General features: G+C 44.7%; 5 protein-coding genes across 7 annotated transcripts; 4 read left to right on the top strand and 1 right to left on the bottom strand.

Moving 5' to 3' along the window:
* Positions 1 to 666: 666 nt before the first annotated feature.
* Positions 667 to 3,296, top strand: Bcmif2. The gene is made up of 4 exons (XM_024691206.1): positions 667 to 974; positions 1,024 to 1,211; positions 1,264 to 2,847; positions 2,901 to 3,296. Exons 1-4 carry the CDS (start codon positions 880 to 882, stop codon positions 3,011 to 3,013), a joined length of 1,980 nt encoding a protein of 659 aa, XP_024546976.1. The 5' UTR covers positions 667 to 879; the 3' UTR covers positions 3,014 to 3,296.
* Positions 3,297 to 3,459: 163 nt separating this feature from the next.
* Bcrnh201 lies at positions 3,460 to 4,910 on the top strand. Its single transcript, XM_024691207.1, has one exon. It carries the CDS (start codon positions 3,547 to 3,549, stop codon positions 4,591 to 4,593), a length of 1,047 nt encoding a protein of 348 aa, XP_024546977.1. The 5' UTR covers positions 3,460 to 3,546; the 3' UTR covers positions 4,594 to 4,910.
* A 166-nt stretch (positions 4,911 to 5,076) lies between these two features.
* On the top strand, positions 5,077 to 9,101 carry Bcnic96. Its single transcript, XM_001558745.2, has 2 exons — positions 5,077 to 8,470; positions 8,526 to 9,101. Exons 1-2 carry the CDS (start codon positions 5,276 to 5,278, stop codon positions 8,844 to 8,846), a joined length of 3,516 nt encoding a protein of 1,171 aa, XP_001558795.2. The 5' UTR covers positions 5,077 to 5,275; the 3' UTR covers positions 8,847 to 9,101.
* A 281-nt stretch (positions 9,102 to 9,382) lies between these two features.
* BCIN_02g02900 (hypothetical protein) lies at positions 9,383 to 12,409 on the top strand. Of its 2 annotated transcripts, none has more exons than XM_024691209.1 (2): positions 9,383 to 10,411; positions 10,471 to 12,409. In XM_024691209.1, the coding sequence occupies exon 1, from the start codon at positions 9,886 to 9,888 to the stop codon at positions 10,405 to 10,407; it is 522 nt and encodes a 173-aa protein (XP_024546978.1). In that variant the 5' UTR covers positions 9,383 to 9,885; the 3' UTR covers positions 10,408 to 10,411; positions 10,471 to 12,409. The 2 variants fall into 2 exon arrangements, with proteins under 2 accessions (XP_024546978.1, XP_024546979.1); XM_024691208.1 differs by having other exon boundaries at positions 9,383 to 10,399.
* A 564-nt stretch (positions 12,410 to 12,973) lies between these two features.
* Positions 12,974 to 16,159, bottom strand: BCIN_02g02910 (hypothetical protein). 2 transcript variants are annotated; one of them, XM_024691211.1, is made up of 7 exons: positions 15,868 to 16,159; positions 15,644 to 15,711; positions 15,525 to 15,548; positions 15,198 to 15,235; positions 15,006 to 15,074; positions 14,338 to 14,954; positions 12,974 to 14,269 (listed from the first exon to the last, which is right to left on the bottom strand). In XM_024691211.1, the coding sequence occupies exons 2-7, from the start codon at positions 15,679 to 15,681 to the stop codon at positions 13,211 to 13,213; spliced, it is 1,845 nt and encodes a 614-aa protein (XP_024546981.1). In that variant the 5' UTR covers positions 15,682 to 15,711; positions 15,868 to 16,159; the 3' UTR covers positions 12,974 to 13,210. The 2 variants fall into 2 exon arrangements, with proteins under 2 accessions (XP_024546981.1, XP_024546980.1); XM_024691210.1 differs by having other exon boundaries at positions 15,644 to 15,719.
* Between the last annotated feature and the right edge of the window lie 358 nt (positions 16,160 to 16,517).

Below are 16,517 nucleotides of genomic sequence, written 5' to 3' on the forward strand. Positions count from 1 at the left end.
ACTTTGATACAGCTCTACGAGTATGGTGTCGATTCTCGGCCTTTCAAGGAGCTGACATGGTAGAAATGAGGCTATATTGGCTACCTATGTAGTGAATACTACTAAGGATCCAAGATTCCACGAAAGTGCAAAGCTCTCTTCGCAAGATGCTCGCACAGTAGTCCCAAACTGGGATAGAGTATAATGCACGTGTTGCCCAGGAGCTACTCTGTCACTTCAGCAGATTCAATATCACACTCCAATATGGAAATGCTACCGTTTGGCTGTCTTCATTTCCATACACACATTTCATTGGTTGCGACGATATATCATCAACCACCATTTACTATCAACATCGACAGGATCACAGCCTTGTCATCTGATGATCGATAGAATTGGGTGGAAGTAGATATTTTGTTGTCAACTAATAAAGTTAAGTTTAGGAATAAACCATAGCAAGTGATTTTTTATTATCAGATATAAAAATTTATAAGACTTCATCATCTCAAACTCACCTAGGTATATATAGACAATAATCATAATAAATTTATATATAAGATAAATGAACCATTAATAATACATAAGGTTACGTTATAGAGGCAGGTAGGTAGGAGGCGTTGGGTGATTTTCCCATGGAATCTGGGGTCACTTAGCCGGGATTTATTTCTCGAGGACACTAAGGAATCTGGCATATCTTCAATCTACAACTCCCCCTCATCAACAAGATACTTCACGCCACACACCCTTCAAAGGCGTTCAATCTTAAGAAATTCACACAGAATCGCTGTCGCGTATGGCTATATAGCAATTTGATACCATTCACCTTGACATTGACGGTAGTAAAAAACGCGTTCTCTTCCCTTCGTCTGTTTACGCGTAGCATTCAATTTTGATTTCGAGATGGCGCCCGAACAATCCGCATCACCGCCAGGAAGGCGGAGAACAGGTGCAAATAGGGAGAATCAATATTTGTTCAACTTAGGAGTCAAGGGAAGGTTAGTGATTGATTGTTCATTTGTTTATATATTATTAAAATGGGACTAGGAAAACTGGTGTTGAACTACCGGATACTGGAATTCGCGATGCAAATGGCTTGGAGCCAATGGACGATTTATTCTCTCCCGATAAACCCGAAAGTGTTAAGACAGGCAGAAGCGCAAATGGACCGCGGAGAAACGCGCTGGAAGACGCGACAATATCTAGTGAGGAGGATATGGATATGGATGGAGAAAGTATGTCTACACAACCAGGAACGCGCGATTGGCAATATTGATTTTCTTCTAGATACAGCCCCAGAACCTACTGAAGTCTTGAATCAACGAAGACAAGATGCGCGAATGGCTCTGCCTATACCTAGATCTAGGTCGCCTTTAAAAACACACCTACAGTCGCCAGCCCGCAGGCATCCATCATTCGGCATATCTTCCCCCGCCAAAGAAGCATCTAGTGAAGCCGATAATACGGGCCCTGTCCGACGAAAGTTGGATTTCTCAGCCGAAGACGTGGCAGTCGAAACGAAACAGGCAACGAGTGCTCCAAATGGACGAGGAAAACCAGGACGCCCAGCACTAGGCAGTCTTACGAATGGCACTAGACTTTCACCTGGCAGACGTCCTCCGCAAACGTTGAACCAGAGTAGCGATGGTATGGAGAATCAAGATGAGAGTGCATTAGAGTTCGAGGATGATTCAAATCAATACAACGCTCCGGATGACGATGATGATGATGCTGCTGTCGATGCGCTCGAGGGAAACTCAGACTTGGTAGAAGAGTATGAGGAACAAGAAGAGGAAGAGGAGATCGAACAGGAGGACGAGCCAGAACCGCAACCTTCCCCGCCCAGAAAGGTGGCAAGTAAGAATAAAGGGAAAGGTAAAGTAATTGAGGAGCCAGAGCCAGAGGAAGTACCGGAACCAGAGCAGCCCGCGCCAAAGCGTAGAGGCAGGAAACCGAAGAATACAGCTCGAATCGAACCTGTGGAGGAAGAAAGAGAGGAAATTAAAGAAAGACCTACAAAAAAAGCACGACGATCCGCAGAAGCTGTCGAAGCACCCGAAGCAACAAAGAAAAAACCTGGAAGACCTGGAAGACCGAGCAATGCCACAAAATCTACCACTGTACCTAAAGCAGCGGCGAAACCAAAAGGTCGACCAAAGATGGCCCCAATACTTGAGGCGGGCTCGCCTCTAGTTCACCGTGGTCCCCCTATTCCTAGAAAAAATGGCCTCTATATTCTTCGACGCGAGACGACACTGGGTGGCACTGGTATGCTGCGAACAAGATCTGGCCGAAACTCAATGAAGCCTCTTGCGTTCTGGAAGGGTGAACACGTCGAATATGACGATGGCGGGGCGGTGCCAGATGGAACTCACGGTGCAAAGATTCTATTGCCTAGCATCAAGGAGGTTGTCCGTGTAGATGAAGTAGAGCAAGAAAAGCGCTCGAGATCGAAATATCAAAAATCCAGCAAAAGCAAATCGAAGAAAAGGGCGCGAGAGGAATTGGAAGAAGATTCGGAAACAGAGGAATGGGAATCCCAACCTGGTCGGGTTGAGGGTTCAGTACGAATATGGGACCCGGAAGATCAAGTTGGAGAAAATGCTGCAGAGAAAGTGGAAGAGGTCGCTTTTTCGTCAGCTGCAATTAAGACTCGTGATATTCCAAATGCTTCGTTCAAATTTGCTAAAACTCTCACGTTGCCCTTTTTCGGCTCAGGTATGGTCGACCTCGAACCTGGCGCTGTCAAGAAACCGAAAAATTCGAGAAAAATGCAGATGGTGTTTTTCGTATTCTATGGCAGAGTTGAAGTTTCGGTCAACGAAACCACTTTCAGAATTGGCAAAGGTGGAATGTGGCAAGTTCCTCGAGGTAAGCATCAACTTGACTAAATATTCATCCACTCAGATACTAAGACAATGCAGGAAACTTTTATAGCATCACAAACGATTATGACAAGCCAGCGAGAATATTTTTCGCTCAAGGCTGTGAACTTGGAGATTCGGAAGGCGGCGCAGCTCCACCTGCAAGTCAATAATGTACAAATAATGTAATTGGTGTTCACTTGTTTTCCCTCTCGTATTTTTACAACTTGTGCTTTCCTGTTGGTGGTACGATAAGGTGGAAAAATGGGCTCATGTTCTCACGCTTGGCTGGGGAGTTAACTGTTGAAGGGTTTTTGATGATACCATGCTTCTTATTCATCGATAGCATTTTCATATGGATATCAAGTGTGCACGTTGATATGTTCATCCTTTGGAGTATCTATGTAACGAATGAAGGGATTTTATCCAATTTAGAAACGTCTCACATAATAACTACCTCGTTTGTTCTATAATGACATCATGTTAGGGTAAATGTGAGATTAATGGGTGCATCGGGCGGTCGTAGGCTAAATCAATGTAAACCCATAAGCTGCGCACCGGGAGTTGTTCACTCGCCAACCCCTGTAGATTCATGAAATAAAGTAATGTACGCGAAATTGTCGCGAAACGCGTCTTCCTCAGATTCCCAATCGGAAGAAGGTCAAAAATTGACAAAGTTTTGCAACTCACCAGAAACAATTCAGATATGGCAGACTCCCAGATGGAAGTAGATGTTGCTCTCGAGACCCCCGCATCCGACGTATTCATAGCCCCCTCGATAAATCAATCTTTACTACTGTCCGGTGCTTCATATCAACATTATTCAGATGTTCCTCCGTCGCTTCTTCCTCTACCCAACACCGACACTTCGAAACCTGATGCGCCTCCAGCCCCTGGTCCACCATGTGCTCTAGGAATTGATGAAGCTGGGCGCGGTCCTGTTCTTGGTCCTATGGTATACGGACTATTTTATTTACCACTACCTCTCTCCGATCCATTGCTACGAAATACACATCACTTCGATGATAGTAAAGTCCTTACACCGACCGTTCGATCCGAGCTTATGGAGAAGCTTTGCACGCCAGGTTCAGATCTGTATACGCAATGCGGTTGGGCGGTCGACGTTATGTCGGCGAGAGATATTGGTGCCAACATGATGAAACCGGCAACATACAATTTGAATGCCCAAGCTATGGATTCCACCATCGCATTGATTCAGGGAGTCATGGATAAAGGTGTCAATGTGAAGGAAATTTACATCGATGCCTTGGGAAATACAGTTACATATCAGAAGAAATTGGAACGGATCTTCCCTACAGCTCAAATCACAGTTGCGAAAAAGGCGGATAGTTTGTATCCATGTGTGAGTGCGGCAAGTGTATGTGCAAAGGTTACTAGAGATGCTGCTCTCGAGTCACTGTATGAAAGCTACATGAATAAAGACGGGGATCAGAAGATGGGCGGAACGGAAGAGGACAGTTGGGGTTCGGGATATCCATCTGACGCTAGAGCAACTACATGGCTAAAACGCAACATGGATCCTATATTTGGATGGGGTAGTGAATGCCGTTTTAGTTGGGGGACGACGAAGGACATGTTAGATCTCAAAGGTATTGCGGCGAAAGTCGATTGGCCAATTGAGGAGGATGATGAGACCAGTAGGTTGACGGATTTCTTCAGTGCGGATAAAGATAAGGATACGGATGAGCTTGGGTCATGGTTTGGAAGCTCAGTAGGAACGGAAATCTTTTAGGATAGGGTTTCTTGTCTTGAGACTTGTTTGGCGTTTTGGTAGGAGGCAAACTTGGAACATTGCCACGCCTTGGTGTAAATATATTGACTGGATTGGAGTTGGGTTGTCTTGTGAAGTCGAGATGGATTTGCCCTAGATTATGAGTACGGTTCTCCCTGGAACTGTATACCACCACCCACTTACTACTTACTGCAGATGGTAAATTAGGAAAGACGGGTATAAGAAACTTAGAATTCTCCGAACTTTCTGATAACGTGAATTTCCACATTCAACATCGTATTGGAAATATCATCAGTCGATACCGTTGGCGAGTTTCAAAGTCTGCGAGCGAGTTGTGCATATTGATTGATGTTTATATTTATATTTATATTGATGGCAGTTCATTTTCCTTGGCGACAACCAATCAATCAAAGATCTCGGGTTCAGGGTAAGCAGGAAGCTGGAGCCTGTAAATATTAGCGCAAAACTTAATTTCTATCAACAGCTTCAAAAAAAGTCGCGTCTCTGCCAAAAAGTTATAAGTTATAAGCTTATTGTAAGCTTTAACTTCCTTTCTCTCCAAGAGCATTAAGCATTAAATTGCGCTCCTTCTTGATTTGCTACTACTCATCATCGAGAGTCTTTCTTTTCCCTTTCAATTTTATTCCCCTCAGGACCTTGGAACGAATTGAAACCGGTCACAATGTCGCTCTTCGGGAACACGAATCAAAACAAGCCGTCGCTCTTTGGTGCACCGCAGACCACAGGAGCGTCTACAGGTGCTAGCACGGGAGGTCTTTTTGGTGGATTGGGAACGACTGCGACTAGCCAGGCTCCATCAACGGGAGGAATGTTCGGTGGAATGGGTGCTACAAGCCAACCCCAATCGACTGGCGGTCTTTTTGGAGCAACTACAAGCCAACCTCAATCAACCGGAGGCCTTTTTGGAGGAACGACTACAAGCCAACCTCAATCAACCGGAGGCCTTTTTGGCGGAACAACTACAAGCCAACCTCAATCGACTGGCGGTCTTTTTGGAGCAGCCAAACCTCAACAACAATCAGGGACAGGATCCGGTGGTTTATTTGGAGGACTTGGAGCAACTCCAGCAGCAACCCAACCACAACAAACAGGCGGTCTTTTTGGTGCGACTACACAACCCCAAACTACAAACAACACAACTGGAGGTCTCTTTGGTAATTCTTTGGCACAACCACAACAGCAGCCGCAACAAAGTACTGGTGGGCTTTTTGGAAACACAACTACACAACCCAACCCTTCAGGATCAATGTTCGGTCCTACTCCACAAATCCAGCCTCTCTCGCAATCTCGACAACAAAATGGAACCAGCGGTGCCTATTTTGATGCTATATTGGAGAAGAGTCGTAAGAGGGCACACGATGAGGATTCCTTGGGCTTACAATTAGGTTTGGGGGATATTCGACAGCGCATGAAGAGGCTGGCTCCTAGTACCCAAGATGGCTCTGTCGATGGAAGAGCTCATTACCTATTGGCAGCTTCTGGCGTGGACCCAGGCGCTGCGCTCAGAGATTTGAATCTATTCACCGCTGCCACAGGAAGACTTGATAGGACAGCACCTGTAGAAGCACCCATTGATGCGGATGTCGAAGCATACCTTACACGTCTGGAAACCCAAACCACAATGAGCATGATATCTGAAGGGTTGGCACGATCCGTTCGAGATTTCGATGATTTCCTCGAGGAGAATGTTGCTATGGAATGGAGTGCACAGCGCAAGAGAATATATGAACATTTTGGAATTAAGCCCAGAAGAGAACAAACAACAGGGCCATCAGTGAGCTTTGCAGCTACAGCTACAGAACCTATGGGCGGTTTTGGTCGATCAAGACGCGGCAAAGGACTCGCTCCTGGAGCATCTAAAGGGCCTGGAATCCCGCGGGCTAGCGTTTTTGGAAAATCAAGCATGCAGAGATCTGTTATAGGAGCTATTACTCCAGGAGGAACCGCAAACCGCACACTTTTTACTGATATAGAGAAAGCAGATACGAATGGGTCAGCACCAGGTCCAAGTGACCGATTCATTCGCGAGAAGCAGGCTCGATATATCGAGAAAGTCCAGAACCTAAATGGTGCTAGACTAAAGAACCTTCACTACCCAATTGCGAACGAATTCTCAGCTGTTGTAGCCCAAGGTAGCGAACAGCACTCTGCAGATGTTTACAGGGCATACAGATGCTTGATGGAAATCGTTGGTGAAGATCCTGACCCGGACAGACTACAACTCCCTGGCGCGGTCAAACAGAGACAGTTTGCAGCCGCATACCTGGATGACAATACAAACTCAGCTCAAGCGGCCGATTTGAAAAAGCGGATACTCAGTGGATCACTTCGATTTCTTGAAAAGGAGTTTTTCGAGAATGTAGAAACTATTGTTGCCAAAAACCCCAGGGAAGCACTTGTGGGTGGTAAGCCTAGTCCTCTCACAAAGATCCAGGGTTATGTTCGTCTACGCTCAGCTCGTAAAGACCTTGCTACAGACATCTCCGCTCTACAAATTGTTAATGACGATTACGTCTGGGCAGTAGTCTTTTATCTTCTGAGATCTGGCCACGTTGAGGAAGCCAATGCTTATGTCCAAGAGAACAGGGAAGCATTCCGGGTAATTGACCGCAGCTTCATGTTTTACATCGCAGAATATGCCAATAGCCCAGACAGAAAATTAGGACATGACCTTCAAAATCGCATTCAAAGCGAATACAGTCAGCGAAATCGAATTTCCCCTGAGGGTTCTATAGATCCTTTCAGAATGGCATGCTACAAGATAATTGGTCGCTGCGAACTCCACGTTCGCGCTCTGGATCAAAACATTGTCCAAAACCAGGATGACTTTGTCTGGATACAGTTTGTCCTTGCGCGCGAAGCCAACCGAGTCGATGAAATTGCCAGCGATGCATATGGACTCGCAAATGTACAAAAGACATTCAAAGATATTGGCGCCCGGATGTTTTCCAAGGGAAATGAAAATAGTGGACCATTTAGTGTGTACTTTGTGCTGTTGGTACTTTCAGGCCTATTCGAAGACGCAATCGACCTTCTTTATCGCCATAGTATTTCTGATTGTGTTCATTTCGCCACGGCACTTGACTTTTACGGCCTGCTTCGAGTCTCAGATCCAGATGTTGCAGAGGGTGGATTCTTAAGTTACACAATAAGACAACAACCTCAGATAGCATTTGGATTAATGATGGGATTTTACACTGCAGAATTTAGAGCTGCAAATGTCAGCGCTGCCGTGGATTATCTCACCTTGATCTGCCTTAATAGTGACCTCAAAGGCGATGCTGGCTCAAAACAAGTCGCATTGTGCCACGAAGCTCTCCAAGAGCTGATTTTGGAAAGCAGAGAATTTGCTTTGTTGCTTGGAGATATCAGACAAGACGGAAAGCGCCTAAAGGGAGTTATCGAAGAACGCCTGGAACTCATCAATCTCAGCAGCGCTGATGATTTCATGAGAACAGTGACGATACAGGCAGGAAGTGTCGCGGATGACAATGGGCGAACCACTGATGCAGTCCTACTTTATCATTTAGCAGAAGAGTATGACAACGTCGTTACTATCCTTAACAGAGCCCTTAGCGAAGCTATTGCCGTGCCTGTAGGCCATAGCCCGTTGCGATTACAACCACTCAAGCCAAGGCCTGGAGACAAATCCGGAAGAGAGGCCCATACCAGTCTCAGTCTTACCTCAATTGATGATCCTTTCGAATTGGCTACCATCATGACGAAGCTCTACTCAAATAATCGCATGTATCTCAACAAGATCAAGCAAGAAAACCGCGCAGCTTGTGAGGCTTTGTTAAATATCTGCCGTGCTAAGGAATTTGTTGAAAATAGACAATGGGCTGAAGCATTAGATGTAAGTTCTGACCTTTGGCATTTTGTAGATCACGAGCTAATTTTTTTCACTATAGGTTGTGCAGAATCTTGACATTCTTCCCTTGAGCGCCGAGGGCAACCCAAGTGCAGTACGAAGTTATGCCACCAAATTTTCATCACTCTCCCAAGAGGTCGCAAACACTATCCCTAGTCTTTTGACATGGACAGTCTTGTGTTGCAACAACCAAAGAACTTCCCTCATGAATGCCCAATACGGAGGTAATGAGGGTACCAGACGACTGATGATTAATCAATTGAGACAACAAAACATGGACTTAACGACTTATACCAGTCAATTAAGATACAGATTCCCTGCGTCTCTTCATGAAGCTCTTGCGAGGGCTCAATCGGAGTAAGGGATGAACATATGACATGAGCTTATGAGCTTGAATGTATATTAGAACAGCACAGTGGGAAGAGATTAAAAGGGCATTTTGAGTTTTTATCTGGACGGAACGAAATGAAAACATTGGGGGTCTGTCTACTACTTTTGTAGTTGATTTTTACAGTTTCTCATGAACAAGTGCATAGATGAAGAATGTATTGTGTTGTCTATTAGAAGATTAATTATGAGTGGTTAATGAATACAGAATATCGAGATCTCGCTTCCAAGTACATGACCAAAGTGGTGTTTTGATTGGAACGCCAATGCGGGAATGAATACTAATCGGGGCATCTTCCCGTAATTGTGTGAACACTTCTTCACTAGCAACTGATCTGGGTTTTGTCCGTCCCCTGATTATATGGTGACACCATGACTCGGGGATTATTACAGTTCCAATGTGGTTTGGGAACATTGATAGCAAGCTCGAGCTCATGGCAGTTGATAGAAGCAAACCCCCTCACCCCTTCTTGAGCCCTGATAGTAGATGCAAGCGAACACTTCATGACAGATCAGTGCACACGCGTTCTAGAATGGTACAGTACCGCTAACTGTCATGTTAATACGCAAAAGACAATGATGTGCAAAGATTTGTCAAATGGAGATAAAGGCTAGATTGCGGATCGCTTTCCGCAATGATTGACATTTAATCAACATGCCCAGTAAGCTCTTTCCAAAACGATCTTTTTTTTTACATCAACATTCCCGGTATTTTCCCAGATTTTCTCCATGGTTTCCCCCGAGCTTTCGTATATTTGCTTGATCTCCTCAATTTACATGACTCGAGCGAACCCTGATATTAAAATATACATGACGATACATATATGAAAGAACCCCTCCATTCATCGACCCCATTCACTTCACCAAACGCAAAATATATACTTGATGTCTCTTATCTATTGCTAACAAGACGAATCGTGCTGTGTCTGTTCTAAAAACTAGAACATTGAGATAAGGAAGTACCACGGAAGGCCGCATCGCATGCGAGAACCCGTGGTTCCCGCAGATACAGTATGACACCTGATGCAAATGCAACTCAGCAGGGATCTACATCTCCATCATCGGCCCAGCGACATGTGAGCATCGCGCATTCCACTTCGGATGATCGAGAGGAGGGCGAAAATGCAAATGCGACGGGTGATGGTGGGGAGGGAGGCACTCCGGTTGAGCACGGAGAGGGGAGTGTAGGTGGAGGTGGAACTAGTGGGGGGGAATCGTCGAAGAAGAGGAAGATTCCTCCAACGGAAGAGAGAAGAGCGAGTGCAAGAGGCGTTGCGAATTTAACGCCAGAGCAGTTGGCGAAGAAGAGAGCGAATGATAGAGAGGCGCAGAGGAGTATAAGGCAGAGGACGAAAAATCAGATGGAGGGGTATGAGAGGAGGATTAGGGAATTGACTAGCCAACAACCCTATCAGGAGTTACAGCAAGTAATACGGCAGAAGGAAATGGTAGAGCAAGAGAACTTGGATATCAAGAAGAGGCTATCGCAGGTCATTGCACTTATCACACCAATACTTGGTACTCATGGTCAGTAATTGGGTTTGTGGCTCAACAAATTCGTAGAAATAGCTAAACCGATAGCTAACTTTGTGATACAGGATTTGAAATTCCTCAATTACCACCGCAGCCAAATTATCCTCCACCCAATCGACCAAATTCCGCGAATCGCAATGCATCGACGCCTAACAGTATAACCTCTCCCAACACCGGTGCAGGACCCTCATGGCCAGTTTCTTCTGCATCAATGGCAGTTGCCCCTGCCCAAGATTCTAGACCCTTTATCCAATCGCAACAAACCCAACAATTAGCACAACAGCGATATGAAATGGCACATAATCTTGAATTGGGCCCCGAAAGACTTGGTCTAGATTTCCTCCTTGACGAAGGACAGCGTGGGAAGATACCCATCCCTCCTCCTGGTCCACTAGAAACTACTGGATTTCAACAGATCCAAAGATCGACTGAAAGTATGAGTCCCATACACCAGCGCAACAATTCAACTGCCAGTAGTACAACGAATTACAACACTCCAAATCCTTCCTCGGTCTCAGGCTCAGGCTCAGAATTAAACGGATTTAGCGCTCCTATTCGAAACGGTCCTCCTACATGTCCTCTAGATAATCTCCTTCTGGATTTTCTCCAGGAGCGTCAGGCCGCTGCCCTCGAAGGTCTACCCACGCCCAAACTCGTAGGACCAGCCTATCCATCTGTCTCTAGCCTCCTAAATCCTTCTCGTGGCATTACTTCCCATCCCGTCTCAAAAGTTTTCACTGATATACTCGCCACTTTCCCAGACCTTTCCACTCTTCCCGAAAGAGTGGCAGTACTCTATATAATGTTTCTCTTGATGCGCTGGCAAATTCATCCCAGCCAAGCAAACTATGATCGTCTCCCCTCCTGGATAACTCCTCGTCCTTCTCAGCTTTTCACTCCGCATCCAGCATGGATCGATCATCTCCCTTGGCCAAAAATGCGAGATATCCTCGTGAGAGATTACAATCCGCGGGATTATCTGTTTGATAACTTTTTTATCCCCTTTACGGGTACATTGAGTCTCAATTGGCCATATGAACCTACAGATGCACTTCTAAATTCTGGGAGTGGAAATGGGGGATCGGGTCTGGGGTTTAGCGAGGAGGGAGAGTTGTTGATCAATCCAGTTTTTGAGAGACATTTGAGACGGTTGGAAAATTGGAGTTTGGGACCACAATTTGCGAGTGCGTTTCCGGGGTTGAGGGATACATTTCGCGTTAAGACGGAGGGGGATAGAAGGTAGCGGATAATGGAAATGCTTTGAGGTGGAAGGAAGATTCTTGTATAAATATGTTTTTAGGTTGGGAGTAAGGGTTACATCAGATGATTGGGTATCAAATTGGCCCATCGTATAATTTCAACTTGGGTGGTAAGAAGGAGGGAATGGGAGGGAATGGAAAACTATGAAATTAACGGCGTACTAGATATTTGTATATGTCTGTACGTTTGCAAGAAGTTCTACATGTTGGGGGTCGGGTGGTATGTTTGGAGATGGGATTTGGATTTGGGTTTGCGTATACACGAATACGTGTGCATTTTTTTTCTTTCTAACAAGCATCTTAACGAAAAAATGGATAGATACACATCGTCGGCATATATCAGTATTTTAGTGGATATTATTCCACCTTTCTTTCTTCTTCTTTTTCATTTTCATGGTCGCTAAAAAAGATAGAGACAAAGATACAGATACAGATGGCGAGGAGATAGAAACGAAGAAGGGAAATGAGAGATAGAAAGAGGGGAAGGGCAACGATGCAAGTATCTAGATGATAATTATGATTGCGATGTGGGTAATTCATACACAAATAGGGAGTAATCAGTCAAGCGATCATGTCATCAAAGAGGTTGAATATTGAATGAATGAACGATGGAACTTTCGTCTCCTGCTTGCTTGTATATGTGTATATATGTGTATATATATGAATATGTTGAGTACATAGGTATGTTACGGTATGGTATGGTATATTATAATATATATATAACCGATGAATATCTAGATTTCCAGATTCCCGACTTCCTAGCCGTAGCCGGGCAGCGAGATCACATCAGATTCAGATTCAGATTCAGGATCAGAGCAGCGCAGCGCAGCGCAGCGCAGATCCTAGGAATGAATGAATGAATGAATGAATGAATGAATGAATGAATGAATGAGTAAATTTGCGAATATAATATAATGCACATGCGCCGTGAGTGTTGAGAATACGCACGTACTAATGGTCGCAAATGAAATGAAGAGAGATAAATCTCATGTAGACGGGCTGGGCTGGGGTTGACAGTTCGAGTTCGCTATGTAATGCATGCGTTCAATGTTTCAATAGAGTTCGATATTTCAATATTGATTAGAGGAGTTCGATGGTTTAGAGCTTCTAGATGATTAGAAAATGAACGAGCGGGGGAGCAGGATGGGGATTTGTGTGTGATTATTAGATCATCCCAAATGAGTGCCAACTTTGGATTCTGCACGCGAAGAATTGGACTTGCTGAGTGATGTCTATTCACTTATAATGTTGGGATGATGTCACTTAATAGCGTACAGTTTGTTTGAGTTTGAGATGAGATGTATCAGGATGACCGGTAATTTCAACATTATTTTACTTCACTTTTCTCTTTCACATACTCAATCTACGGGGAGCGAAATATGAAAGGAAGACTATCTATTTTAATATCGTAATGTATTACTGCAGATCCTGTGCAGACAATACGCTGACCTATTACCTAACTATCTACCCTCATCAATCCTAACCATCCGTCCCAAAGTTTCGTTCATTCGTAATCCAAAGTTTTGGCTTTTCATATCAAGACCATTTAATCAGCGCTCCAGCCTTCAATTGCTTCATCGACTTGATCTCTGTATACCTGTTGGGTGTTGCACTGCTCAAGGAATACCTTGTACTTAACATCCAACAACTTCTTCTCATTAGCGTTCTTTCCTGGTCTGGTTACTTTGCCTGGCTTGCTCATTCTATCCATGATGCTCCACAACTCTTCTGTCTTGCCCTCCTTATCTGCACTAGCGGCTTTAGCACCCAACATGGCGGCACCGTGAACAACAGCTGCGTGTACATATCTTGGGATCAGAACTGGCATAGCGCATGTAGTAGCCATAAGTTCCATGAGAATTTTGTTCTGGCATTGGGAACCAGACATGAAGATGGAGGTGATGGAGTGACCAGCACTGTTCATGGTTTCGACGATTTGACGCGTTTGCATTGCGATAAATTCCATGGTTGCGTAGTAGTAAATGGCTAGACCGTCCATGCTACGGTCGTTGGTAAGACCAATGACTGAACCAGTCATCTTCGGGTTGGCAATTGGTGAACGGTTACCCCAGAGATCGCCGTAGAAGAAGAAGTGACGTCCAAGATATGAGATGGTTGGAGCATTTTCCTTCTCCTTTAGTTCATCAAGATGGGAATTGAGGTAATCATAAATACTGGTGTTGAATGATTCTGCCATGGACATGGCTTCGTTATATGCTGGATGAGTCTCCAAGACGTGCTTGAGAAGTTCACCGGTGGCAGATTGGCCACCTTCTGCCATCCAGTAACCGGGAAGCAGAACGTCTCGGTAAGGACCCCAAACTCCATCTACGAAGACAGGTTCGCGAGACATAGCCAAATGGCAAGTAGAGGTTCCAGCCACAGCTGCAAGACGGCTGAATGCTTGGGAAATATCGTTCTTGGGTGCTCCGGTATCGAGATAATCTTGTCCTAGGTTGACCTTTGCGCCAACAGTACCGATCCATCCAGCATAAGCATCAATGACACCACTTCCGATAGCAATTCCAGCTGGGAGGCCGAGTTCGTTACCAGCCTTTTCGCTGAGAGTACCAACAAGTTCACCGGCGCTGAGATACTTGCCGTTCTATACAATTATATTAGCATGAATTCGGATGATTGAAAATCATAAGTCGTAGTTAGAAGCGGGCTTACTACTCCGTCTACTCCTCCCATTCGCTTGAAGTTATCTTTGGTTAGATCACCCAAACCAATAGCTTCGTAGAAGTCCTCTTGCCATCCCTTTACACTGCCATCAACACCAACTGGGACAAATCCTTGCTTGCAGACAGTACTGCAGTAGCTTCTGCTTTCATTGCCAGTTGCAATGTGCGTCAAAGCATCTGCCAAATCATAGAACTTGCAGCGGTCAAAGAGCTCAGGAGGCATGTTGTTCTTGAGCCACAGAACTTTGGGAATTTCCATTTCAATGCTCATCTTCCCTCCTAGGTATCGTAATAGATTGTGTTCGGTGTCGTTGATTTTCTTAGCCTCTTCGACTGGTCTGTGATCGAGCCACAAAATAACGTTGCGATCGTTGCCATCATTTGCGAAGTTTGGACCGGTGACAGGTACTGGTTCGTCGGTATCTTCTGAGAATACTGCCAAGGAACAGGTAGCATCGAAACCGATACCACGGATTGTTGTTGGGTCAATGTTGTGTTGGCTGAGTGCTCTTTGCACACACATGCAAATACATCTCCAGATGTCTGTGGTGGATTGTTCATAGTATCCAACTTCCGGTTGCCATAAACCAATGTTTTCTGTAGCCACTATCAAACGTTAGGACTTGCTACAATGTGTTCTCGAAGTGCAAAACTTACAAGCCTTGATATCTCCTGAAGCATCGATAATGCATGCTCTTGCTGATCCAGTTCCAACATCGATTCCGACTGTTTATCACAAAAATCAGCTTATGTCAACGGGTGAAAAGAATCGAAGTGTTAAACGTAGCAGAAACGTCTCTCGAGTGACACTAGAGTACAAATTGAATAAGAAAATGGAGGAAAACTTACTGAAATGGTCTACATGAGGGTTCAAATCGTTGTGTGGACTATGGACATGTCAGTATGAAATGCCACTTATGCTTGTCTTTGATGCAACAATTGGCAGCTATTCAACCCTCAAACTTCTCATTCATCGAGTTAATTTGAGGGACCCATTGAATTTATATTACCATGTCCAGTTTTTTGGACTCAATTCGAGATATTAAAGCTTTGGTTGGGTCCTAATCAAAAGATGTGTTGGGCATCCACCACATCCAATACCCGAGTTCGGCACAACCATTTGAATATGCTAGGTAATGGATTGAAATTTCTGAGAATATGATGAGAAGTACTCACTCCATACTCGCTTGACGCGATGGCCTAAAGGATATATAATCAGTACAAAGCTCTAACGATGCGCAAATCCAAGGAGGATTGGCGTAAGAACTGTTGAGAGGGAATAGGAGTTCACGTACTTCCTGTAGTTTTGACGGAAAGGCAATGAGTGATTCATGATGCCGGTATTGGTACGAAATGCTTTTGTCTATTTGTCTGCACAATCCCGATTAGTACGTGTTACAAAGTTTGACGTCCTCGGTGGCAGGTGTTTCCATTGGATATGGAACAGAATGTTGAGTATGCCAATAGTCTCGAGAGCGTGAGAGCTGGGCACGGCGGGGTAAAGAGGGGGAATACGGACACAAGTTGGTATAATGTGCGAGGGTGAAACGTAAATCGAACGCTCTATATTCAAAATATATCAATATGATGTCGTCGCGGCGAGATAGATAGTTGAAATGTGAATGGTATGGTGGTATGGTGGTATGGTGGTATGGAGGAGGAAAGAAAAGAGGAAAGAAATTTCCAATCTATATTGAAAGTCCCCGGTACGTACTGTAGCTCACGATGTAGACCTCTCCGAAGCTTGATCTCCTGGTTGGAAGCTCCAGCTTTTTCATCGTCATAGGACCCCACTTTCATTTTGACCTTCCTTCCCCCCACCGAAAAGCGTAAATCTACCAAATAGAGTATGGAATGGCTCACCGTTTGCCCAAAGAGGGAAAATTTGCAATTCTCATGGATCTCATCACTGGGGCCCAAACCTTATCGTGGCCGTTGCATCCTCCAACCATTATTCTAGAATCCAAACTAGAATAATTAGTATATAACACTCGAGGGTGCTCGAGTAATTCCATCTTGTGAGGTTGAGATCTGGAACATATCCATAACAGCAACAACAACATCAACAACAACATCAACAACAACATCAATTCTACTACATGGCATCTATGTGTTTGGGTCTCTAGGCAGTCGACGAGTATTGCCATTTTTGATATGGGCTCACAAGGT

The sequence above is a fragment of the Botrytis cinerea genome, chromosome 2 (assembly GCF_000143535.2).
Source record: "Botrytis cinerea B05.10 chromosome 2, complete sequence".
In the NCBI taxonomy this organism is placed as follows: domain Eukaryota; kingdom Fungi; phylum Ascomycota; class Leotiomycetes; order Helotiales; family Sclerotiniaceae; genus Botrytis; species Botrytis cinerea.